Source organism: Lichenostomus cassidix, chromosome 2 (genome assembly GCF_008360975.1).
Source record: "Lichenostomus cassidix isolate B80296 chromosome 2, HeHo_3.0, whole genome shotgun sequence".
Taxonomy (NCBI): Eukaryota; Metazoa; Chordata; class Aves; order Passeriformes; family Meliphagidae; genus Lichenostomus; species Lichenostomus cassidix.
Genome location: NC_139482.1, coordinates 138,910,415 through 138,938,025, shown reverse-complemented (window position 1 = coordinate 138,938,025; position 27,611 = coordinate 138,910,415). Strand labels below are relative to the sequence as shown.

Below are 27,611 nucleotides of genomic sequence, written 5' to 3'. Positions count from 1 at the left end.
GGCCAAACCAAAGCCCCCTCCCTGCACCAGGGCTGGACAGCTGAGCTGGGGCTGATCAGGAGCTGAGATGAGGGTGACTGTGGGATCCTTCTAAGGGATGTCAGAGACTGGCTGCAGGCATGGGTGTGGAATTGCGCAACTACCTGAGAGCCAATTATTAAATAAAAACATTGCATACCTGTCACTAATTCTTTGTTAGTTCTGCCTCAGGATGACCTTAATATTTATAAATGCTACAGGAATGTTCTTAGAGGATAGGCAGCTAGCCTAGATGCTTAGATATTCACATGCTGTTTGCACCAAAGGCTTTAGTTACCTTTTCCTGTGGAGCCAGGCCATGCTTACAGGAGTTTTTTTGAATTTAATGTATTAAAAACTCCTTTAATAATGTTCTTTATTTGTCTAGGCACACTTTTTAGAAGGCTGCTGTGAAAGATTATGAAGAGCTGGAAATTCCTATTGCAGATGTTGATTTAAGTGATCATTGTTGTTTAGGACAGCCCTAAAAAGGTATTTAAATTTACAGATGCAGTGAGTCCCGCTGTTCATCCCTGGTACAAAGCAAGTACAGTCAACAGATAATATATCTCAAAACACTTGGGTAAAACCATGATTACATGGCCATCTTAATTTGAAATAATTTTTTAAAGAAACAATCCAGATGAAGAGGAACACAACTGCCACGAGGCAGCATGGCTAAGGATGGCAAGGAGACTGCCTTTTTCACAGCAGCAAATGTGTGTGCCCCACTCCAGCAGCTGGGGAGTAAGGTGCTAATTCTCAATGGATTTATCATTTACATTTCAGTGCCACTGTCAGTGTCTGGAATCCACTCTGCTTTTTTTGTTTGTGGGGTTTTTTGCTGGCTTTTTTTGGGCAGGGTGGATTTTTTGGGTTTTTTTCCTTTTTTTTTTTTTTTTTGTCTTTGTTAACTACTCTTTAAGAAAGTATAAACACTATTAAAATGCAGATGAAATAGGTACCAAAGCAATCAGTGTTACCAAATACAATGTAGGCTTGAAATTCTCAAATAAAAAGCAATGACACAGTAAAGATAGTGGCAAAAATACTGTTTTTCAGCAGTACTGATAGTTCACCCCATTATACAGGCAGCAATGGGAATATTCAGGGTCTAAAATCGCAAAGCACAAAGTCCCTGCCAGTATCCTCGAGTTTTCTCCTCCAACAGTACCAAGGTCAATCAAACAAAAGGGTTTGATGATCTGGTAATGATAGCAGCTCTGGCATCAGCAATTAACAGCATAAAGAGATATTGAAAACACAGCCACCAATTAATTTCCACCGAAGGTGTGAGTATTTCTGTACATGTGGCAACTGTACGAAGGAAAATATTAAAAAATGTGGAGAGAGTATGAAATCCAGTCTTGCACTAATCTTTCACTCCTGGACTCTGTGTGGATCTAAAACAGATTTCTAGCAGCTGACAGCTCAAACCAGGCCCACGTTCTATTGCAAAGCACATCCCTTTGAGACCAAGTAGTTCAGAAGTTATTAGCACATTGCACAGAAACAAGTGTTGTTGGGAAAGCTGTGTCTGAAACAAGGCTGGCTCAGCCATCCACCGTGAGACAGACTGGATTTAACCCTTTGCACTGCTCAGGATTTGTATCCACAGTGATTTACATGCATAGCTGGGGACATCCTTCTTTGACTACCATTTCTTCTTATCATCTAATGTGAAGCCAAAGTCACACAGATAATTTTCACTTTAAGACAAACCATTTGCAAAATGCATGAAGAAATGTATTGGGGTTTTTTTGGTCTCTTTTTAAAAAAACCTTATTAGCAACAAGTAAAAATGATTACTTAGGGCAAATGTAGGAGTTCTTTTCAACCACCTAAAGTTCTTCAGAAATTTTCCTAAGAACTAAAATAAAAGCTTCGAAGTATAACTTCTTTCAGAGCTGTCTAAAGAAAAGTGTAATTTGACTATTTTACATGGTAAAATTCATACCAGAATTGCCAATATAACTATTTCAAAAAGGAAAGTATATTCCAATGTTAATATTTTTGCTTTTCTTTTTGCTAATAAAAATGAAAATTAAATCCATTACAGAGACAGCCTGCTTACATTTCTGTTATACAGATACCCTCAATAATTATAAATAAATGCTTTTGTTATGTCCTACTAATCCAGCAGGGACAAGGATCAGCTGGGACGTTTGAGTAGCTCAAACTTATAATTGTTTCATTATGATATTCTGAAACTCACTGTGATCTTCTAGAGGAAAGTCCTCCACATGTGGTTAGGAAATCCATCTGTTTTCTATGTGCATAAGAGACCCACAAGATCCTGATTTCTATTAAATATCAGCCCATGATGTCAGTAAGAACCCTTCCTTATGGGCACCCATGAAATCAGGGCTGAAGGGTTAACATTTTGCAATTGTCAGTGACCTGGAGATGTCATCAGTAAGATACCCAACAAATTGAACTTTTCACACTTTAGATACTTTTAAAAGCTCTGGGCTGGCCCTAAAACTGAAAATTTACTGGTTGATTCCTGTGTATGGCCACAGCTCTAACTTGGGAAGGTTACTAAATGCCTGAAACTGAGAAGGAAAAAAACAAAGCAAAAAAAAAAAGAAAATACAGCCATTGCCATTGCTTGTTTCAAGAGTCGATACATCTGCTTTGGCTTTTCTTGTCTTGCTGACAGATTTCAGCAAAATTTGGGCAAGGCTTAGGTGCTACAAGAACATAACATCTGAAACACAGCTTTCCAGCCTTCTGCGATGAGGAAGGGGACATCCAACCTTCCAACTTTTAAAAGGAAGCAGTATCCTTCCAATGGGGTAATTTCCCCCTTGCACAGCCCTTGCTCCTCTGCAGATTCTGGGAACCTCCCACTCCTGCCTCCCAAGCACCACTGCCCTCCAAGCAAACAGATAGAAACCAAGGTGTCATTTTTTAAAATCTGATTTAAATATGAAATGTGAAGGAGTTGAGAAATGAGGGAAAGTAAACACTCCCATTTAAGGCTATTATTTTGTCACAGAAGAACAAAAAATTACACTGTTTGTACTTTTCATTGCTGTTACCAACTAGAAAGGAGCTATTTACAAATGGATAACCACACAGGTTTGCCTTGCCAGTTGTTAGATCTCTTGCATAAATCTTCCCAGCTAATTACCACATCACCACCTTCTACCTCACACACCACATCATGGATTTGTACATAAAACCCTTAGTGACAACATCAAAGAAAGAGGTTTCCCTCTCCTTAGGGTGTAAAAACCTAATTTTACTTTTCAAAGAAATGTGGGAAAAGATGTTTGCATATTAAAAGCTGGATCAGTAATCTGATTTGGGACCGCACAACTGTTTTTGCCCACAGAAAGGGATACACTCAGCCTGAATTGCCAAGGAGTCTGTGGATCCAGATATCAAACCCCTTTCAAAGGGGAGGAAGGTTCATAGCACCACTTGGTGCCTGCAGTCCCAAGAGGTGCTCCTGTCCCTTTGTGCTGGCTCCAGGAGCAGCGCGCCAAAGCCAGGCACCGCTCCCTTTTCATCCTTTTCATCCTGTGCCAGCAAAAATAAATAAATGAAAGGACTTGTCTCCAGGCAAAGTAAGTTCCTTGATGTGCCTGACATAGATGGAGGAAGGAGGCAATAGATACATATCTGGTTGGAGGCAAGGAGGCAGATGAAAAGGAGGTGACGATAGGATCAACCTTCCTGGCAGAAGCTTACACTCAGATCAGTAAACTGCAGCTTAAGTTTTCAGATAACTTAAATTCCCTGTGAATTCAATGGCAAGGTGGATGTTATGGTACCAAGAACAAGTGCAGAGAAATCTGAGGCAGGAGAACAACGGTGGAGGAGAGAGGGCACCAAGCTCAGCTTCTTTTACACACACAACCTGCATTTATGCTGATATAGGGTTTCTTCTATTTTAATAGGTCATCCATAGCAATAAAGCAAAGGAATTCCCATGCTCAGCAACGAGCTCAGGCTATGGAGATGCTGAATGTGCTGCCACAGAAGAGCCTAAGACCCAAGACTAACCTTCCACATAAAAGCAAACACAGGCAGCACTGAAGTATTTGCTCCCACTCTGCTAAGCTTTACTTTGTCACAATGGAATGAGGAAAAGAGATGAAAATCAGAGGTCCTAAAAGTTATGTTTTGAGTTAGATTTTTATCTTTGGTTGGTGCTGCTTTTTTTTTTTTAAGAACTCATGCAATCTTGATGGGATTAGCAAAGTAAAGCTGGAACATCACAATTCACAACCTACAGCATGCTGCAGGAAGGTTAAAAAATCATACCATGGCCTTTCCTACATTACTGAGGTTACTGGATGGAACAGAATAAATTGCACATGTGTGTTCAGTTCTGTAAATATCTCTAGCAAAAGTGCAATTGGCTGTAGAGCGGGTGGTGTACAAGTGGGTGGTGTACGAGTGGGCAGGTATCCAGGCTTTGCATTAAGAAAATTTTGTCTCTGGAGGGATGTGTTTCTTGTTCAGTCTTTACACCAGTGTGAAGCTGGCCCGATGTTCCATCAGTGGGCTAGAAACTACCAGCAGAGCACAGTACAACTCACAACAGAGAAAATGAACTCCATTTACAGAATTACAAGTTCAAATGTACAAATTACACATACAAATATAAGTATGTAATTCTTGGTCTTTGACTGCAGGGTGGTATGGATTGTTGGCCTGAGCAAGACTTCATTACATATTTTCATTACCTACACATTACATACTTTTGTTTTTAAAAAGGAGGCTGAATTTTTTATAGTATTGCAAATAAATTGGTCTCCAACAGAAAAAATAATCGGAAATTAAACAACATAATCTATAAACTACATGATACAAAAATAATAAATGCATCTAATAAAGTAATATCTATTTTATAACATAATACAGTAAGTCACATAATATAAAAAGTGATAGGTTCTCAAGGGCCTCATCACTAGTTCAGACAGTCTCTCCCTCCCTCCCTTCCCACTGATGGGAATCTATGGGAATTTAAGTCCTTTTTTTTTCACCAGGAAGAGAATTAAACCATTGCTATGCAAGCTCCACAAACAGAGTGGACAAATTAGAGGAGGAAAAGAGCTGACCTAAGAGCCCATGAGAACAACTCTTGCTTTGGAGCTTGAGTCTTTTGGGCTGCACAAGTCTCAGCTCTGCAAGAGGTGGAGCTTCCCTGACAGATCAACTGAGTGGTCAGGCAGACGCCAACACAGAGAACAGGAATTACTCACAAAAGTAAATTAAAACTATCTGTAGATATCTGGAGAGTAATAACATAAGAACCTAATACTATGAACTGCAAACCATCCATAAATATGGAATAGGGGAATATAGGTCACTGCTTTCCACGGCCCTAATTGGGAATTGGTGTGTAAAATCACTGACTTAATGTGAGTCCCAGTGAGAAATACCCACAGGTAAAGCTGGGCCAGGCTGGGCCACATCAGGAAAGCAAACCAGCGAGTGCATGTCTAACTTTATAAGCATTTTTATTGTATAGTGCAATTTGATACCTACCACAGAACAGCTCTGAAAATGTTAAATAACTCGAATGGCTAAAGATGGCTCTGGGTAAAATACTGCATCAGTGTCAGAAGAACCCGGAGTCCAAGCTTAGAAATAATGTCTTTTTATGCTTGGGTTGACCTTTTGGTGTTTTAGGTTTTTTTTTCTGGTATATCTATAACCAAACTATATCTACTAAAACAAAACCATGCATAATGAATAAAGAACTTTAAAACTACATATCAGTTTACTTGCATGGTAAAATATAATTATGCTCAACTGCAGTTCATTTAAGTCCCATATTGGTTAAACACAGTCACTAAGACAGCACGAGCAAGGGAATTACAGGCACAGACAGACTCATGCAGGGCACCCTCAGCACCCTCCAGCATGTCATGAGCAGGAACAGTCTGCGCCATTTGAGACAAACAGCTGCTCTCTGTTTGCACAGACAAAAGTGCAATTGTTTCTCCATGTGTTTGGCTAGCTAAACAGAGCCTTGGCTTTAATGCAACATGTTTCCCAAATCATTCGCTTATACCATGAAAGGAAGCCACTTTGTGTCTCGAGCAGCAACAAGAAAAGAAACTAAGAAGTGCAGGCAAGAGTCTGTGGAGCAGCAGCTGGGGAGCAGCAGCATCCTTGAAGCGCTCAGGGCAGAGAGCTGAGATAGCCATGAACTTGGAAAACCAACAGCATTTGAGGAACTCTCCAAGGCTTCTAGTGAAATGATTATCGCAACTAAACTGAATACTACAAAATGCTTTTCATCCTCAGTTGAGAGTAAAACCAGTTCAAAATGACAGCATTTTTCTGTACTGGCTTCTAATTCTACATCTTTTTTACAGACACTTAGGATAACCTTTTTCAGATTGCAGGCATTCTGCAGATCAGTTTTTCAGATGCCAGTACTCTTTTCAGAGAGTCTGGACAACCTGGGAGTGACCTGCAATAGCCTATGACAGCTCAAGCATGGTGACATCCCAGCTGTTCCATCAGGCACTAGATCTCGCCATTCAATGGGCTACAGAGCACACAGGAATTTGGAAGTTGTATCAAAACACAAGCACAGCCCTGTTTTACAGTGCAGCTGAAACCAGTGCTGCTGTCTCTTTCTGAATGGTTACAGCTGTAAGACTCCAGAAAAAAACAAGAAAATACTTTTAAAAAGGCAGGGTGTTCAGATATCGGGGTTATCCTATCATAAAACACCACTTACTTGAAAATAATTTTTAAAACTACCATTTATTAAAATAATGTGACTAAATTTAGAAAGTCAACTGATCTCCAATTATGAAGCTGCCGAATTTTTTTTATTATTTGTATTTGCTATTGATGAGAAGGAGCCAATGTACACACACAAGTATAGTGGGTCACTTGTTGCCCAACAGCATTTTAGGTGACTGACCTACAAGTCAGTCAAACAAGTTCAATTCTAATGTCAGCTACACTGCTGTGAATGCAGAAAAAAGGGCTCTGAGATATTATGAAACTTTCTGTACTCACATAAGGTTTCAGTTGTCGTAAAGAACAAAAAAAAAGTTATTTTATTGCCCAGTAAAACTCTCTCTGTTAAAAGAGTCTTTAGGAAAAATCACACAGAGGCATTGGAAACCTAATACTGCTCTGCAGGCCAAAATTCACGTCTGGTATAAGCAAGTAAAACCTTCCTAAACTTGTGTCCTCTAAGTCTGGCAGAAAGGTGGAGGAAGATGTTAAAGGCAAAATTTAGACTCAAAAACTTGAACTCCCTATTTTTATATTTCACCTGGGAATTCCCACTGTCTTAATTCCTTTCTGTACAGTGAGTAACATGGATCCTGTTGTTCAAAACCAGGACTGACAATCATAAAAAGAATTTTTCTCTGTGTTCTTTTGTGTGTGCAGTTTGCAGTTCACATCCTGCTGGCGTGACGTTTGCGTCAGCATTCCCAACTGCATGGGAGGGAGTCTTTCCCCTTACACCTCAGCAAGTGACTTTTCACAAGCCAAGTTTTGATTTCTTTATCATAGAACACTTCCAGATAGTCACAGCAAGCAGTCAGTCTCTAGCCCAATATAAAGGTAGCTGACATTTTTAGTCAATTTTTCGTCCACTGGCTCAGAACAGAAGCTTGTGATCCTCTGAAGCAAGCGCAGTCCCAGACCCAACTACCTAGTGGTGAGGCACACTCTGAGGCTCAGGCAGAAGGGTGGGGCTCACTTCACATTCCAAAACAACTTCAGAAGCTCTGCGGCCTCAGAAGAGATGTCTTCAAAACAAACTCATCCTTACTCAACTCTGTGGACAAAGAAGCAAGGCGAAGCAAGGCAAACCAAGTCAACAAGCAGGAAAAAATGGAGATCCACCAAAAAAAGTAGGAATGTAGGGTGAAATTCTGACAAGTCAGAAGATAACAGGAGCTTTAACATGGCTTTAAAAAACCTAAAAATTCACACTTAAGAGTCTAATGATTTTTCAGTGGAAAATGGAGCAAAACAGGAGAATTTTGGTAATGATCAGCAGAATCTGGAATGCAGTAGCATTGGAAATATGAAGTGTCTGTCTGCACAGTAGTTACAACCTGGGCAGGGGTGGCAGCGTGGTATGTCACAAATGAAGTATCTGGAGTTAATGAAAACACAAATTTTAGGAAGAGGAGAAGGATGGCTTAGAAAGAGGAGAGCTGTACAAACTGACATTTGAAACTCAGGGGGCTGTAACATTGCTGCATGGGAGTCACTGGGTCCAGTCTGCAAATTATCTGCTCTGAGACTGGAAAACCTGGACCTTATGCTGTGAACCACAGCCCCCACAAGGAAACAGAGAAATTTTAGCAAACTTCATTTGTACAGGTGCCAAAACAGATCTACTCACCAAATATTTTGAGTGTGTTTGAGAATAAGTCAGATTTTCTGGCATTTTCCATCTCTCTTTAAATCCAAACTACTTTACAAGAATGCCTATGTATTCTGGTGGGAAACAATCTGCATTGCACAGAGGGTTTGTGACAGGGGAAAGAGGAGAATCCAAATCCAAACTGTGATTTCCTTGTGGCCACCGTGGGGCAGGTTCACCAGCAGCCCAATGATGCAGTGTCTCTAAGAGTCTCCTGACACAAGAGGTTCAATAATGACAGGGCTTCCAACACAGCGGAGGAATAAAATGGACAGAGTAGCTGGTACAGTGAAAGGGCAGAAGAGAGATAGACAATCCTGCACTGGGATTCCTAATACTGGGGAAAGAAATTTCATTATTTCAATCAACTTAAAGACACTGTGTTAATGCAAAGGATGATCAAGGACATAAAGACTCTGTTGCTGCACTTACAGTAGCCTGTAATGAATGCAAAGGAGAAATGTTGCCAAACCTTGTCTCCTTTTGGCAACTCAACAAAGTTCTGGCAACGATACACAATGCAGCTCTCAAAACCATGTTTTTCTTCCATTAGAGAAGCCTCCACTTTGGTGAGAGGACTGAATTCACTAAACTCCCAGACAAGAGAAAATGGGTGCAATGCAATTTTCTGCCCAGTACTCACAGAACCATGTTACTGTGATAATTTTCATAGCATTAATCCAGTATAGTTAGACCAACATGGTTTTAGGGTAGGTCTAACCTATTTACAAGTGGTAAAAAGATTCAGTCTAAAAATTTGGGAACTACTCATTGAGTTTAATTAAATACACACACAGGAAGTGGAAACTTTGGGACAGTTACAGAGGCATCACCACAGCTCACAAGGAAACTGCTTGAGCAAATGATGACCACAGACCAAAAAGAGAAGGCAGACACAGGGCAGGAACACCCAGGCACAGATTCATTCACTGATCAGGAAAGCCCAGTGACTGCTCTACACACTGTTAAACAGCTGTCGAGGACAACCAGCCAATGACTCATTTTTTCATGTTGATGGCAGAGCTGAGTATTTTCACATTCACAAATATTTGATCTCTTCCAACTTCTGTAGAATCATTATGCTACGGATTAACACAGCCTTACTAAATTTTTCTTTAGAGTCTTTTAGAAAGATTTCTACTAAAGATTAAATAAATAATAATAATAAAGCCATCCACACTGTTCACCAAACTATTCAACATTATGTTCACCATTGCTATGCTCTTGTTATGTCCTAATGTCCTGGTCCTGCACCTGGGGAGGAATAACCCCATGCACCGGTACAGGCAGGGGGCCAACTTGCTGGAAAGCAGCTCTGCAGAGAAGGACCTGGGGGTCCTGGTGGACAACAAACTGTCCATGAGCCAGCAGTGCCCGTGTGGCCAAGGTGCATTAAGAAGAACACTGCCAACAGGTCAAGGGAGGTGATCCTCCTTTACTCTGCCCTGGTGAGGCACATCTGGAGTGCTGTGTCTGCTTCTGGGCTCCTCAGTACATGAGAGACATGGAAAAAATGGAGTGGGTCCAGTGGAGGGCTACTAAGTCAGTCAAGGGTCCAGAGAATCTCTCTTACAATGAAAGGTTGATGGAGTTGGGCCTTTTAAGCCTCAGGAAGAGATGAGTGAAAGGGAACCTCGTTAATGTCCATAAATATCTAAAGGGTGCCAAGAGGAAGGGCCAGACTCTGCTTGGTCGTGCCCAGCAGTAGGACAAGAGGCAATGCACAGAAACTGAAGCACAGGAAGCTCCACTTGAACACGAGGAAGAACTTCTGTACTGTGAGGGTGATCATGCACTGGAACAGACTGAACAGTGAGGCTGTGGAATCCCCCTTTACTGGAGATATTCAAGAACTGTCTGGGCAGAGTGCTGGGCAAGGTGCTCTGGGATGACCTTGCTTGAGCTGGGAGGTTGGACCAGATGTCCCCCTGTGGTCCCTTCCAACTTGACCCATTCTGTGATTCTGTAATGTAACAACCACTCTTCTCAAGCATGACTTCAGTGATGTTCAAAGCTAATGCTAACCTACTCAGCTCACCCTCCAATCTCTGTGATGGACAGCAGCATATAAAATCTGAGGTTCTGGTTACTGCTGCATAAAGTGAAACATCTTATGCATCTCTTTATGCATAAAGTGCATAAAGAGTTAAAACACCTTTGAATTTTTTTTGGTTTTGCAAAACCAGTTTGATTTTATGGTAAAACATATAATCTGACTTTTTAAAATTAGATTTTTCTGAAGTCATAGATGCTTGAATACAGCTTCCACATTTCTGTGGAGGAGAATGAACCTTTATACTATAGTTTATAATTAAATAGTATCAGAAAATGAAGCACTTACAGAGACATGTTTGAAACTTATATATACATTTATATTCAAGCCCCACAGCAGTGGCATTTATTGTGGGCAGTGCTATGCATGTTTAGCTCTGCTGCTTCTCTATTTATGGACAAGCTATGAAAGCAGTTTGTCAGCAACTTTTTTTGAGTGTTCACATTACCAAATACATCCATTCTCAACTCACTCTAATGTAATTATCGAATTCAGCAGCAAGCTGATAACACAGCTAAAGGAAAATCCCAACCTGCCTAAGTGTTTTCATGCTGTAATTGAAAACAGATGGCAACTTGTGTAATTTATGCTTTTCTACAATCAGTAACATGTTGGTATAAGATAAGAATTCTAAGACTGAATTGCATCTGCTTCAACAACACCATATGCTAGTGCACAGCATAAATATTTATCCAAGCCTACTCCATCTTCTCATTTAAAGCTCAATTCCATGGAAAAAATGAAAGTACCCTTCAGATACCTTCAATTGGCACTGGAGCACCTCTGGAGTGCTTTAAAAGGCTAGAGGCCCAGCACCAAACATTTCTGGTGTCTTCTCTTTCCTAAACTTCACGGAGAGGGTTAAATGCAAGGCATATACATTGTGCCTTATTGATACAATGTAAATCCCAGTTTTCAAGCTCCCACTAGGCTGCCTTTAGGAAACAAGGAAGTTTCTCACAATATCCATGCTTCTCTACTTCTTCTGCTATCCTGTAAAAGAATGGAAAGTGGACTTTGGATACTTTTTCCTGTGGGAATTTTTTTAAGGCTTTTTAGACTCATCTATGTTGCTTGTCAAACAATTATGCAATCCTCATGTTTGAGGTCAGGTTGGCAAGGACCATGGAATGGGTTTTGTGTTTCCCTGCAGAGTGAGGTATGTTCAACTTCATGAGAATCTCACCTTTCAAATTTATTCCAATTGCAGGAATATAAGGCACTGGCAATTCCTCTGACATCGCATGGTTTTGGGTTGGCTTTCACCCCATTGGGCACTTAAAATGTGTGCCTTTTAGTTTTCCATGTTACAAGACTGTTATTGGGGCAGTACCTGAATTCTTTGGCCTAATCAGACAGTACAGATATTCCTTTGACTGCATGAAATGGGCTTGATGACCTTGATGAAGTGACATCAATCAGCTTCTTGACACTGTGGCAACTCAATTACACTTGAGAGCTGGCTCTTATTCTGCTAGAAATCATTTCAGAAACTGGACCTGAAATAATAATTTATGAATGCAGAAGACAAATGGACAGGCAGAAAATTTATGAAGCTGATCTCCTCCCTGTGCCAGCTTTTAGAGATCAGGGGAGCAGAACCATGCTGAAAGGGTCCTGGCTGCACATCACAGTTCCCAAGCTGAGTTCCAAACAGAAGAGGTTGGTACCAGTGACCATACGTGGTCCTTCAAAGTCCCTGGTGACTGAAATGAAGAAGAACTAGGCTAGAAAAGGCTAGAAGAATAGGCTGGAAAAGCTTGAACAGCCACTGGCAATATGTATTATTTGAGGACCTTAGGTGTAACAGCTATAAATACTAATTTGCTAAGAATCAGTTAAAGGAATCAGATAGCTTTCTTTAAAAGCTTGAGTGGGGCACTGATTTCTCCAGCCAGTGGGAAGAAGAGATGATCAGCAAAATGAGTAATTAATTTGTCTTTCTCAGAAGCCTCATACTTAGCTAGGTCTGCTTGATCCATCACTCTGTCACAGTTAGGTCCCACTAAATAACAATGTGATGCATAATTTAAGTCACTAGTGTAAAGTTAAGCTGTAACTTTTCAACGAATATTTGCCCCTTAAAAACAGAAATGAACTTACAGAATAAATCACTGGAAAAGGAGAAAGAGTTACTGACAACAGCTGGCAATATTTAGCAGCGTCATCTGCAGAGAACCAGATTTTTCAGCTAGTCAATAATGAATATTAAAGCAACTTGGGAACTTCAGAATCCTGCTGTTCCTGTCTGCACTGCTGACGACAGCAGACAGCTAAACAGAGCTGCAAATAACTGAGACGAACACATCGCAACACTGACTCCTTTCATAGCCTCGTGTTGCCTCCAGCTCCACTTGTTAATGTGCTCACAGCAGCCACTCTTCCCACAATGCTGTCACAGCCAACCACACTTCAGCAAACCAGGTCCAAATATCCTCTAATAAAGCTAATTGACTAGATATTTATTGAATCATTTTCTCAGCTTCACACCCTATTGTGATAATAGCTGCAAGTTCCCCACACCCCTTTCTTAACGACTGTACTTGTCACCTATTGTCCTGCCTTCCCTACTCCACACAGTCCTAGCCACGCCCCCAGTTTTCCCTATTGGTTCCTATACCCTAACCCCACATGGCCCTGGCCACTCCCTCGGGTTTCCCCTATTGGTTCCTGTACTCCTAACTCCGCCCCTGTACCTCCCCTGTACCCAGAGGTCACTGGGCCAGTGTGCTGTCCCTGCCCCTCTCTGTTTCCCTATAAAACCCCTTACCCTCTGCCATCTTGCTGTCTATGCTCCACGTGTGTCTATGCTCCACATGTGCTGAGCATGTGAGGCCTTCGCCCTCGAGGCATCTCTGCCTCGGGGAGGTCGTTGGCCTCTGCTGCACCATGCGAATAAACATCTTCCATGGACACAACGCATAGACCCTCCTCGCCTCCTTTATCACCGCCGGTTGTGGAAGCAGACGGACCAGAGCTAGCCTTATGGCTCCCCGGCCGGTGAGAGCGCAGTGTCCAGCCCTGGGACAGAGGGTTTGGAGCACTGAGGCGCTGAACCGGGCTGGGTAGAGAAGCTCTAGGGTAAAGTCTGCTGTAACATCCTCCAAAACCGCAACAAATGGCGCCCAACGTGGGGCAGAAGCCACCCTGGAAAGCGTCCCCCTGCAGCCGCAACTGCGGCAGGGGAGTAGTCGCATTTGGGAAGCCATTTCCCCGACGAGAAGCTTGCATTCAGCGAGAAGACCGAAGGGGCGGCCGGTAGCCTCTGGAAAAAAGTCGCGCTTTTCAAAGAGGTCGGCCGAACGGCGGTGGACCATCCCGAGTGCTTTTTTTTGATTCTCCGTACTTGGTAAGCCCTATGGAAAGCCCCTTGGGAGGGGAGCCGGTGAAGGCCTGGTCAGCTTGGTACGGGGGTCCCTTTTTTCTTTTGAGTTTGTTCTTTTTACCTCGGGGTGGGTGGAGGGTTAGAGGTAGTGTCTTGTCGAGGTGAAGGGAGTCGCGCTCCATGCGAAATCTCGACAAGAAAAAACCCATTTCTAACAAGGGGAGACCTAAGTTTTGTGCCCCCATTTTGGGAGAAGTTTTTCTTATAAAATTAGACATATTTTATAAGGAATGGGGAATCAGCTGTTGTGTGGGAAGTCTTTGCGCGTGAGAGATAAAGTAAACTAATCTGTGTTTTGTTTTATTTAGTTATCTGGCAGTGAAAAACCCTTGTTCTCTCCCTAATAAGCACCTTCCCCTGCATGTATCCCCCAACATGGTGCCGGCCATGTGTTGGTAGCACCCCCTCCTCCACCAGCTCGTGCTCCCCCTCTGTCCCTCAGGAGAGAGCTGATCGTACGCTTTTCAGCCTCTCCTGTCCCTTTCCCGGGTTAGAACTGGCCACTCTAACTCGAAATCCCTGCTAACCTCCTTTCCTGTGCCCCAAACCTCAGCCGAGCTGACTCCACGTGTTTTCCAATATGGCGCCGGCCGCATGGTCAGGCATGCCATGTTGTCTTCTTCCCCTTGAAATTTGCCCGGGCTTGCCGAAGCTCCACCCCATACATCCCTCGTGTTCCGTTGTAGCCCCTCCCCCCGCGTCGGTGGGTGTTCCCTTCGGTCACGGATCCCTCCCCATCTGAGTGTTTCTCTTCGGTGTGGGCCCCTCCTCCCATCCTCTCAGGTGTTCCCTCTCAGCCAGAAGCAGCTATGGCCTGGCCGGGAGCGGAGCCACACCTCCAGTTGCCCGCGGCAGGCTCGGAGGAGCCGGTGGAGCTGCACCTCTAGCTCCCCGCAGCAGACACTGCCCCCGGAGCCCGGTGGAGCTGCGCCAGAGCAGTCCCTGAAGCTGTGCTGCCGTCCGGCCGTGCTAGGGCCTAGTGGAACTGTTCCAGACCCGGCAGAGCCACAGCAGAGAAAAGCTGTGTGTCACCCAGTGGAGCTGCGCTGCGTCCAAAGTTTTCTCCCTCTCCTAAGCTGAGAAAGACTTCGGTGACAACCCCGTTGCTGCTGCAAACCCTGCCTTCATCTTAGCAGCCCCAGCAAAAGAAAAACAGACTACAAACATGACTGCAGTCCGAAAATTTAGCCTATACTGAACTCCAACATCAAAATCAGCCAGCTGCATCATCGTTTTCCCCATACTCACAGCAAAACTAATTTTGTCATTGCTTTACATTATGTTGTTTTACCATTTTCCTGTTGTTTAAAAATTTGCTATGAAAGCTTTTAGGAAAAGCCTTTCCTTCTTTAATTTAGTAAAAAATGGGGAAATATTGTGATAATAGCTGCAAGTTCCCCACACCCCTTTCTTAACGACTGTACTTGTCACCTATTGTCCTGCCTTCCCTACTCCACATAGTCCTAGCCACGCCCCCAGTTTTCCCTATTGGTTCCTATACCCTAACCCCACGTGGCCCTGGCCACTCCCTCGGGTTTCCCCTATTGGTTCCTGTACTCCTAACTCCGCCCCTGTACCTCCCCTGTACCCAGAGGTCACTGGGCCTGTGTGCTGTCCCTGCCCCTCTCTGTTTCCCTATAAAACCCCTTACCCTCTGCCATCTTGCTGTCTATGCTCCACGTGTGTCTATGCTCCACATGTGCTGAGCATGTGAGGCCTTCGCCCTCGAGGCACCTCTGCCTCGGGGAGGTCGTTGGCCTCTGCTGCACCATGCGAATAAACATCTTCCATGGACACAACGCATAGACCCTCCTCGCCTCCTTTATCACTGCCGGTTGTGGAAGCAGACGGACCAGAGCTAGCCTTATGGCTCCCCAGCCGGTGAGAGCGCAGTGTCTGCCCTGGGACAGAGGGTTTGGAGCACTGAGGCGCTGAACCGGGCTGGGTAGAGAAGCTCTAGGGTAAAGTCTGCTGTAACATCCTCCAAAACCGCAACAACACCTGAAACCTCAGACTGTGAGCAGTAATCCTATTTACCAGCCCCAGAAGAGGTATGAAGTCCTAAAGCTTGCAGCCTCTCACACATCTTCAGCTGACCATGCTAGTAGGGATTTTGTCAGAAATAAACTGTCTGAAAATTCCCCCAGAAGAGGATTCTAAGGACACACGTAAGGAGATGGCAAGTGGTGCCATGCCGAGGTGCATGTGTGTGACAGCCACAGCCACTGCATGCAGTCAGAGCTCTGTCCTGAGCTCACTGAGTTTTCTACTCAGACTCCCAACTCACGGCCCTTTGGAGCAGCCCAAGAGCCCAGCCAAGCTCAAACTGAAAGCAAACCACCACTAAGCTCAGCAGGTAGCTTGAGCCAGGCTGAGCCTGCAATGTTCACTGCTTTCTGTAACACATGGCAGAATTTTAGATGCACAAACCAAGGTCCTACAATTGTAGGCTGTAGGCAGCAGCTCTCTCTCAACAGCACGTCCAGCATAATCCAAAGGCAGGAAAATAGTGCTCTCCAAAAGAGGCAAGTGCAAAATCACAAGCTTTACAAATAAAGACACTTCTAAAAACAATTACAGTGGATGCATCTCCTTAGGAGGAAAATCCCTGCTGCTACTGCCAAGAACTTTTCTACAAACTGCAACGCCAAGGCTTGGCTCTTCTTCAAATTCTTGCCCTTTTCATCATAGCCAACTTTCCTTGTTAGCGCTTCTTTGGTGTAGCACTCTTTTTGCAGACAAAAGCCTCTTGCACCAGCCCACCAGAAGTTACCGTGCCCAACAGCCTATTTTCAAAATGCCTTTCCTGCAGCTTCCACACAAGGGAATGCTTAATTTCAAGGAGCTGTCATCTAAAGCCTGTCATTTGATTCCTTTAAATTTGCCAGATTGAGGAGTTCTGTAAACAGATGGATTAAGTGACATAGATTTTTTAAAAATTTCAAATACTGCACTATGATTTACATACTTATTGCCATGGGAACATCTCAACAAAAGCCCTTATTTTCAAAGAAAACCATTATTTCTTCACTAGGCTAAAGGTATTCAGCATTCTGAAAAATGGGGCAACAATTTATGTGTTAAAGAGGGGCTCATCTCATATACGGCTATATATTTTTATGTGCAATTCTGCTCTGAGAAATTATTTCATATAAAGGTAACAGCTTTGAAAAGAATTAGATCTGTCCTTGTGTAAAATCAAAGCAACATATCCCAGTTTTACAACACTGTTTGTTCCTCTCAGAACAGTGAACTATTTTACACACTTCTGTCTTGAATGGTTCAGGTAACAAATGGTTCATTACACATACAGATGTGTAATCCCATCTGTAACCCCATGGGATTACACACATGACACCACAGTGCTGTTTTAACAAGTCAATTTCAGAACTGCTCCACTTTACTGCTAACTTCTATATTCAGAGAATAAAAGGTATGGTAAAATACTAAACTCCCAAGCCCAAAGCCTAGAATATACGCATTAATGAATTAATTATTTTTAAATTTAGGTCCTTTAAATTTTAGGCAGGATTATTATTTGAAAATTATACTCTTCATATAAAAATTATAACTGTATATTATATTTAGGTGTGGTATAAGACATATTAAAAAATTCCAGCTTCCTCAGAATTCAAGCTGTTTGCCAGCAGGATGTGTCTGGGTGCTGCATGCACCAAGCAGCTCTGCAGCTGCCATTCCCTGTCCCAGGGGTTTTGCCTGCCTACACTAAAAAAATAAGTTTCAACGACAGTATGTTCTTGAAAGTTTCATTAAAAAGAGAATCAGCAGCCAGAGAGCAGAAACCCCTGTGGTGCACTTGCTAAGGAGGGTGCCATGGCAGGTCTCAATATATAGGTGAGAGGCAGCTGGGATGAGTGTGATGGGAAAGAGAGATGAATTAGAAGGCTAGACAAAATTCACAGCAAACTGGGGTGCATGTGGAATACACCTGAAACCTTCATGTTTTTGCCATACAATAACGCATGGCATAAACTGGTAATTTAATCTTTCTGGCCATAGGAGCAGGTGTAGCAGCTAAATTAATTTTCTTGTGTTTATCTGTATTTAACATAATACTTTGACTTTATTTTCTCTTTGTACAAGGCAGAGATTAATTCATAGACATATGCAGAATGTGATCCAAGCCCACAGGTAAGTCAATAGGCTCTGCATTAGCAGTGCAAAAGCTAAAAGCGGAATGTGTATTTACTGATTCTTAAATCATGTGTAAAACTATTCCAGCCCTTTATGAAATATGAAAGTATCATCCATTGCTCTTTTCAAATTGCCTTGAATCATGACTGCTTTACAGTGAACAAAGGGCTATGCTAGCTTCACTTTCACTAGGTGTGTCTGACTTTGCCTCTTCCTATGCAGGCAAAGTCCAGAAGCTTCATACCAGAAATCACATAATTTGGAAAGTAAAGAGGGAAGCTAAAATTGTACAGAGTTTTAAAAAACATGAAAATTTAAAAAAAAAGAAAAGAAAAGAAAAAATCAAAAAACCAGACCACCACCACCACCACCACCAAAACCAGCCAACGATGTGAATAAAAACCCACCCCAAAAACCCATTTTTTCCAAAAATGGAAAACGTCAAAAAGGCAACTTGGAAAGGATAATCAAGTCTCATGTGAAATAGAGACTTCAAGAATCTCAAGGACAGAAGAAAAGAAACAGGAGGGGATTGCAAGGCAGCAGAACTCACAGTGCATAAATGCCTAAAACTGAGACAAAGGCACTCAATACTGGAAACGAAAGCACCTCTTCCTCCTCAGATACAGGCAGCCCAAGACCTTCACTGAGCAGCACAAATTCCCCTGGGAAATCACCCTGTTTTGAAAACCCACCTTCATGCCAGCTGCAGCTGCTGGCCCACTGGGGTCCACGGCCTGGATGTGGCAGGGTTTGCTCCCTCGCACCACAAAGCCCCAGCCCACAGCATCACCAACGATCTGAAAGAGGAAAGGACACCATCACCTTCGAGCAGCTCTGTGAAATTCAAGGGGGCAACTTCTAAATGGTCCAAGACATAATTTCAACATCTCTGAACTTCCAACACATAGTGGAGTACAGGCTGCTACGTCACTCAGGGGAAAGGCTCTATCCAAATGATTCCCCTTGCTTTTAATGGACTTTTTTTGTTGAACTAGAAGGCTGTAAAAACAATGCTTCCAAAAACTAAGTTCAAAAAATTTTAAAGAAAGGCTCTAATAATGTATGTGAGTTGAATTTTCTGTGCCATCATGAAGTAAGACCCTAAAGGTAGAAAACTTCAGTTTGGGCAGGTGATCCACTCCTGCAGAGCAAACAGATGAGTTTGTACAATACAAATGTTATTGGATTTATGGACTTTTACACCCCTTTTAAGTCAGCAGTACCACACTCGCATAAAGACAGGATACACAATGCTGAATCAGACCTGAAATCTGTGGAAGTACTGATAACGAAGATTGGGATTTTAAAGTACAAACCTCAGCAAATGCAAATAAACTCTAATTATCTCATCAGAAAATGTCAATTTGGATTGCCCTATACATATAACAGAAAATATATGCAGAAAATAAAGAAAAGTACTGGAGACATACTGTGAAAGTTTTTCTAACATATGGGGCTCCAGGCATCAAGAGCTCATCAGCAGTCACAGGTCTCTTCAATACTGTGGAGATACAGAAAGGAATATTCAATATAATAATTCCTCTGGAGTTTCTCCTAATTAATAAGATACAGTGTTGGGATACATCTTTTTGGTCCCATTTCCCATACATACTTTCAGTTCTTGCAGACTTGCTTAAAACTAGTAAGAGAACCAAGCAAAAGGCTGCAGAATAACTCTTGAGCATAAATGATGAGATCTTTGGAAAACTGGGGCATTTAGCCAACAAACTTTGTTATCTGTAATCAAAATCCCCTAAACACTATCACAAAAATCAGAAGTGGCTTTTCCTGTGTCCAGTGTTGGAACAAGTGACTGATCTTCCTGGCACAGAGCAGCTTTCCTTCCCAGCTCACTATGTGCTAGTTGGGTGCTCTCTGCTATTTTATCTGAGTCAGGTTTGAATCACAGAATTAAGTAACAAGAAAATCCTGCTTGGGTGAGCAATTATCCCAAGATTATCTCAAGAGATTTATGCAACTCTAGGAACAGACCTGTAACTGCCATCTTATACAGGGACAGACCAGGTAACCTACAGCTGCCTGGGATTTTAAATGAAAGGAAATACCAGTAAGTTTCTGCAGGTCCCCATTGGCTTTATATGTAATGGCATAGTTTTCCTCTGAACAAAGTGAATTTAAAGTTCTGCCAAATCAATACCATCCCGTGTACAATTTTTTATCTGTCCATAAATGCTTCACAAGACAGAGGACAACACAAAGATATATGTTCTTCACCCTATTTGCCTGCTTCACCCTCACAATAACGGCTGTTTTAGTGATAAATAATTTTGATAACATCTGTCTTTTCAGTCACAGGTGGGAGACAAAATTTCCCACAGATGGTATTTGAAGACATTCTTGAGCTTCTTAATGACATTCATGGGAGCAGGGAGAATTCTAGCAGACAAACCAATACCTTTTTTTTTATTTTTTTTTTTTTTTACTTTCCCATGCATTTTGACAAACTGTCATTCAGCCAGTGTTACACTTTGCAGAGCATGTCTCGTCAACGTAAAAATACTGAACGACTGTGCTCCTTTGACAAGTCAGAATCAGGTAAATCATCCATGCAGTGCTCCCTTATGTGCCTCCCTTCATTATCCCTCCCAGAATTTTTTTTGTTGTTGTTCCATGATTGTTTTTCTACATGATTGGTCAAGTCATGACCTGGGAGGCTTTTAAGTGTTTGCCTGCAATAGAGCTCATCTGCCAATAAATACACGTCTGCCTTGTGTTTATTAGCACGTAGTTCAGCAACACGCTCTGGATCTGGGTAGCAGGAAGCTATTTGTGAACAAGGTCTCTTTATAGTCAGCAGAAGATTAAGAATTCCTCATAACATTTACATCTGACAGCCTTATGTTAACCTATGCAAGCTGACGTGTGGATTTGTACTTGTGCTCTGGGAGAAATAACCCTACATTGCCAGTAATTGTCTAATTCTTAAAAATCAGTCTGTTTATAAGCCCATTGCTGTCTTCTTTCAAATATGAATCTGTTAAAGCTATTCAGAGTTTGAAAACTAGTCCTAAGGGAAAATTTCTCCTAAAAAATTTATGCAAGAGCAACATCAGCCTACTCTTTTTCTTCCAGTGTTGTGTAATCAAGCTGCATTAAAATAAACTTGTTCTCACTACTCATGGGCTGACACTTCATATAAAATCAGAACCATAAATGAACGGAATAGTTGGCATACTTCAGATAACACACATTTATGGATAGCACATGAATGCTGTTTTATCTGCCCCAGAAAATTTTCCAGGATGTAATTAATGTACTGGGGACAAACAGCTCCCCATACAAAAGCTACCAGAGTGTTTCTGTAAAGTATACCTGAGAGATATTCTGCCAAAACATCATCGTGTGGCACCATTTATATAGGGGCAAGTCCCTTGCATAAAGGGGAGAGCATTTTGGAAGGTGGTGCTGAACACCCAACAGCAACACACTCTGAGGATGCAATGGCCACTGGAACTGAGAGTACTTCCCTTGCTGGGCAGCATGTCTGCTGTAGGGGGTTATGGCTTCTAAGCATATAATCCTACTGAGTCCTTCCAATTATTTTAGTTCAGAGCTTCATACTGAATTCCCAGCAGAGCCTAAGGAGAGAGAAGGAAATGTGCTAAAAGGAGAGAGAAGGAAAATATCCTTCCCTTTCTGATGGCCACTCTGCACAGCAGGAGTGAAATGCACTTCAGTTCACTCATCTCCAGAGTAAGTGGTCAATGTTTTGAACAGCATTCACCTAGTGCTTGAGGCAGTCTCTCGTAATCACTTCAAACAGCATCATTCTGAAAGCAAAGATTACACATATCCACTGAAGCCTTATCCCATTCTACAGTACTCCGCACACCACTGGCAGAGAGTTGGTGAATTTGAAATAATAAGGAATTCAAAGGGCAGCAGAGGCTCTGTTTGATATTCAGGGCTGTTTCTGAGGGAAACAGAGAGGCTGAAAAAATATCTATCTTGGTCTGTTTTTCCCTTCCCAGATATACAGTAAGAAACAATTTTAAGTGAACTGTGGAAGAATGGGTGTGTTTAACCTTCCGGCGTGGGATAGGAAATCCTTTCAAAAGGAAAATAAGCTTCAACACTGCTTCTACCTTCTGAAACAGACCAGAAGTAAGACTTAAAATAAATGAAAATGTTCAAATGGGCTCTGACAGGCTGAAACAATGCTGCCTCCCTTATTTTTAGAGGCTGTAGTTTTCTGAGAGGTGTTATTTCATAGCAGCTCATGCAGTCACTAGATAGTTAAAACTCTCCTCTGACTTGCACCAAAAGAATGTCTCTAGGAGGAGATTTGAATCGGTTCAGAGCTTGGCAGTGAAGAGGCAAATCTAGGCCTCTGACTGCATGTCCTCCTAAGAGATAAACTGCAGCTCAAACCACAATTATGGACTTGATGCAGAGATTACTGAAGGCAGACATCTGGCTTGTGTTCAACAGGACTTCAGGCTAGAAGATGATAATAGCTCCCTCTGGCCTACAAAACCTATGACTCTGTGAATTTCAATGTATTCTTGGAAACATAAGCTCAGGCGTGATAATAGGCATTCTTCACGTTGCCTTCTCCCCAAAGAGATGTGTGCACCCTGGCTGCTGAGCACTGTAAGCTCACCAGATTTGGGGTTGCAGAGCACAGGGGGACTGCTGCTGAGCGTTGGGCTGCTGCTGAAGTACCCACTGCTGCCACAGCTACTCATGCTGCTCCTCCGCACTGCCGACACGATCTTGATCTCCTTGGTGGGACTCACTGCAAGCACAGAGAAAACAGAGAGAGAAAGGGAGCTGGTATCAGTTATTAAGCCATTTGCCTGTGGCTTTTTTTTTTAAACAGCAACAAGGCACGCTTTCACTGCCAACACTGGGAACAGGTTACTGTGTCCTACATAGTTAGAAGAGTCACTGCATGAGAGTAATGCTGCAGCTAACAGGATGGCTGAACTGCTCCCATTGTGTTGTCTTCTAAGAGGTATTTCAACATAGGGAACTACATTTTTCCAGTTTTCCTTTCACTTCTTTCAGTTCTTACTACATATTGCTGTACACAAATGCTGGAGGGCCCCTTCTCCTCACTTTTAATCTTCTTGAAAACTCCACATAGAATGTATGAAAAATTACTTGGAGCTTCAGGGACTTAAACCAGTTCAGTTTGAACATGGACACCAAATTTTGATCAGCATCTGAAATTGTATTGATACAGATATAGCCCAGGGAGCTACAGGTTTGGTAAACTGAGTGAGTGGACAACCCCTATGAATAGGGACACATAATACCCAGCCCTGCTTTTTTTCATAACACTGAAACACCTTGTCCAAAGCTAATTTTTTAACATTCCATGGAGTCTACATACAGCAGTATAATTAATGAGTCACCTGAGAGAAAACTGGTGTGTTTCCTGTTGTCATGGTTCTGCTTGCGCAGGCAAAATGGGCTGTCATGGCTTTCTGGCATCAAACGAGATTTCTCAGTGAGGAGCTCCATTAATCGCCGCCGCCGCCGGAAATTCATTCTGCACTGGTAGAGCAAGTTGCTGTCCATAAAATGGTGCTTGTTGGACACTAGGAAAAGAAATGGAGAGAATGTCTATGCCTGGTAGGACTGAAATCCAAGCCTACCCATGTGCAACCTGTGCACTACAGACCTTGCTGTACTGAAGCAATGCTCAGAGCTCTCCTCTTCCCCTGTGCAGACACAGAAAGAGGAGGAAGGTGGTCAGCTTCACATGGGTGGCTTCAATATACACCCTTTATTGCAACAATTACAAAGTAGGAACTGTAGTGGCAAATGTTGAGAGTATTCTTTTACACTACCTTGATTAATGATATGCACTTCTTATTGTTAAGTGGAAATAGAAGTATTTTACCTCTCCGTGACAGGCTGCATAATGGTCCACCTGCATGCACACTTCCTCTGTATGCTGCTTGCTGCTGCTGGTCATTACAGACCAGACTTTAGTCCTTATGTCATGTTCTGTGTAAATTCATCAGTCTAGGACAGCCCCTGGGAGCTCTGTCCAACTACCTTGTTCAGAGCTACAGGGCAGCAAAGAATCAAAACCTGTGTATTTCCCCTGTCTTGCTCACCACAGACACCATGTCCCAGACATTTCCTGCAGGCCACTTCCCCGCTTCGCACGGATACACAAGGTTTGGGAACAGGCACCTGGCCAAAAATCATTTCTTACATAATGAACAAAAATCTTAATTGCAACCTGTTTTGACACTGAGAGCAAATCCCAGGCTGCTGGTATCAGAGCAAGAGCACCAAGCCTACCCCCAGAGTGCAACATCACCATAATGTCTGTGTGCTTGCTGCTACTGATGCTGAGTCTTCACAAAAATGAAGAATGCAGTAGTTGGATGGAGCTCTGTGCCAGGTCCTGAAAATGCTCTGACTCCTGCAGGTCCTGATTGCAGGAAAGCCCTCTAGAGTACTCTCTGCATCAGTACTGCAGCATCTAAAGTATCTGCAGTAGGTGCTCAGCAGAATTTTTCTCCATTTTCACCCAGCTTCTGTGATCATATTCCACAGAAATAATTTCCCACAGTTGACCTCTTCAATGAAGAATCCAGATTCTGGATTTACCTAGTTTATAAATTGCATTTCTTGCAAGACTGAATTGCCAGAAGTGGTGGGTTATAGATTTTTATGTGTAAAATGTAAACAACACAGGTATGCAGTGAGGTCAGTCAAGTCTGTGAATTCATGACTCAAGTCACTTGGCCTTGTACTGCCACAGAACTTTCGCCTGGCTCTTTGCTCTGCCCAATCCATGGGGTTTACAAACCAGCAAGAGTCCAAGGTGCTACACAAGACCCAGAGCCTGGAGCCCTGCTGGCCTGCTTTCCTTTCATTCTCATCCCAAACAGTCTTTCTCGCTCTCATCCCTTCTTAACACCTCCCTGTGTCTCAGATTACTCTTCATGGACCACACATGACAACCTTGAAAATAGGCTGTATTTACACATAAACTGCCATTAAGTCATTTGATGTATGTAAGCTGAATAAATAATGTCAAAGAGGAAAAAGTCCAGTCACCTTCTCCAGGGATGTCAAGTCACCCAGACAATAAGGAAGATGCCAGTCCTAGATAAGATCCTCAGGGCATCATTCTTCTATGTGGATGCAGAAACTGCCTTCTGAAGTCAGACCATCTTGCAAAGAAGCATGTCCCTTCCCTGCCTGGGTCACTGTCAGCCAAGCCATTGTCTGCACAAATGGACTTCTGCCTTTGGGACACAACGAATAATCAGGACACAGGAACTTTCTGAACTGCACATGCTTGTGGCCAAGGTGCCACACAGACCATCTGCCCCAGAGCCACATGGCATCGGCTGGTTCTGTCAAAGATTTTTGAAAGACCCAGTGCCACTTGGCTTTTGGCTGCTTCATTTTGGTGCTGAATCTGCTGTGTCCTCAGGGATGCAAAATGGCTTTGTTAAGTCCCATTTAGCATCGCAAGTAACTTGTTACTGTGTTCTGACACGTTAATTATTGCAGGCACACACTGCTGCTGTGCTCCTCATTTTGGATACATATCATATGCAATACTATGAAACAACACTTACTAACCATCACTATTTCTGAAGAAAGGAAGTAGAGGAGGAGAGATTTGGAGATTTGCCTGCATTCCCAAAAGGACTTGCTATCAGAGGCAGAGTTAGTATGTAGGTGTTCACAGCTACCAGTTTCATTTTAAGATCATTGACACAATAAATAAAAGTAGCAATATCTATCAATATCTTACCACATTATTACAATAAACTAATTTAAAGACCAAAAAAAATTTTTTTGAGGCTATCTCAAGCTCAGTCTTAAAAAGGCAAGCGCTACTTATTCAGCACTACTGCAATTCATAATCTTAAATGAAAGAGGGCTCCACAAATGTCCCCTTGAAAACAGAACTACTGTGGCCAGCCATTCACAATGTAAGAAACATCAGCATGGTTTCTAAGTCAAGTTAAATATTATGACACCACAGTTTTTAACTAAAATTATTCTGTTGTTTGTGTCATTAACTGTGCTGACAGTACTCAGAAATTATGATAATCAGAGATAAACACATTCATGCTGCAGACATTGTCAAGCACTCTGAAATTCAAGAATTACTGACCATGAAACTAGATAAACATTTTTATGCCAAGATACTGAACATATTTTAGAATAACAATACTTATTTTGACTGAAGTATTGTAATATTTATATACTTAAAACAGCAATGCTTAGGTTTTCCACTGAAGTAATTAATGTCAGCTGTAACTATTTTAGTCCATAAAAGGGTAAATTTTTTTACAATAAATGAATGGAAGTGGAAAAGCTAAGTCAAATGACTGTGTTGGAGAATGTTTGTATATGATTTACACAACAAAGGGCTTGTAGCCAAAATGCTTATGACAAGTAGCATCAGTATAGAATGTGGAGTGCTCCTTGACTTTCATAGTTTAACCTCCTCATTTCTAAGGATAGTTCACATTTCCTGTGAGAATGATACAGGAGCAGCATGCATCTGCAATTTGAGCAAATCATGTTTGTAGCATCATGTAATTTTTTACATATTTAAAAAGAAGCTAAAAATATAAACAAGAGTACTACAGCTCAGACTGCCTCCTTGTGCATACATCATCTAATAAAATCTCTCACCAAAATTATTACTGTGCCTCATAGGGCTTTTTTCTTTTTAATCATCTGACTTATTCATTATTTGTGATGAAATGTCCAGGCTGTGACTCTGCCTAAAGATGAGTGTATCTGAAAGGGTGTGGAAAAAAGGGATTTTCAGACCACAGGTGAGAAGGAAGAGGTTGAGGAGGGGGATGCAGATGTGGGCGCTGGCTGCCTCTGAAAGCACTCCTCAGGTGCAGTGGCTGACATTCAGCAAGAACCAGGAGAAGCTACACATGCCCTTGTCCTTGGTAAAACACAAGTATGTGACTGCTGGATGCAGAGCACACACAGAAGTTCGGGTTTGTTACACTGGCAGCTGCTGGGGGAGAGGTACAGTGCAGTCACGGGTGCTCAGCTCAACTGCTTTAGCAGCCCACATTTTGCTGCAAGCAGCAGAGAGAAGTGGGAGTGAGAAGCTTTTCCAAATCGATGGCAGAAGTCTGACAGGGTTGCACAGACTTGCCCAGGAGCGGTTTCTTCAAAGGTAATTTAGAGGTTGTTACCTCTGGGTGTTGACTCAGAGGCAGCAGCAGATAAACTTGTGGCAGCTGACAAGGCTCTTGCTCCAGGTATCTGCACCTCTCACAGAAGTTGCTGCCCCAGATAGGGATTGACATTACTGCTCCTGAATTAGTTCACTGCCCTTCATGGTGCAGCACAGAAAAGCAAAGTGGCACCCAGTTCAGTTTGTCTTTAACAGCCAGGCCATGGCTGATGAGTGTCAGGAACTGTATTTGTACATTATGAGTGTGATGCAAAGCGTAAGGTGGAGTGACTTCATGTTTCTCCTTCCAATTTAATTCACGGCTCTTCATGTGGCAACATGTTCATATTACAATGTGCACCTTATGCAACAGAAAGAAATCTACCAAAGTGAATAAAGTAAAAATATGGTGACTGGCAACCTCCAAAACCATAAAAGTACACAAAAGCATTTATGATCCTGGAAGAAA

The 27,611-nt window shown here is 42.4% G+C and overlaps 1 protein-coding gene across 2 annotated transcripts in view; it reads right to left on the bottom strand.

The window, feature by feature from the left end:
* Nucleotides 1-27,611, bottom strand: part of DEPTOR (DEP domain containing MTOR interacting protein) — a 79,944-nt gene that overhangs the window by 6,772 nt on the left and 45,561 nt on the right. For both annotated transcript variants that reach the window (XM_085053469.1, XM_085053470.1), the window contains 4 exons: nucleotides 23,367-23,552; nucleotides 22,610-22,744; nucleotides 19,416-19,486; nucleotides 18,678-18,782 (listed from right to left, as the gene is read on the bottom strand). In XM_085053469.1, coding sequence (XP_084909595.1) covers nucleotides 18,678-18,782; nucleotides 19,416-19,486; nucleotides 22,610-22,744; nucleotides 23,367-23,552 — 497 coding nt within the window. The remainder of the gene's footprint in view (nucleotides 1-18,677; nucleotides 18,783-19,415; nucleotides 19,487-22,609; nucleotides 22,745-23,366; nucleotides 23,553-27,611) is intronic.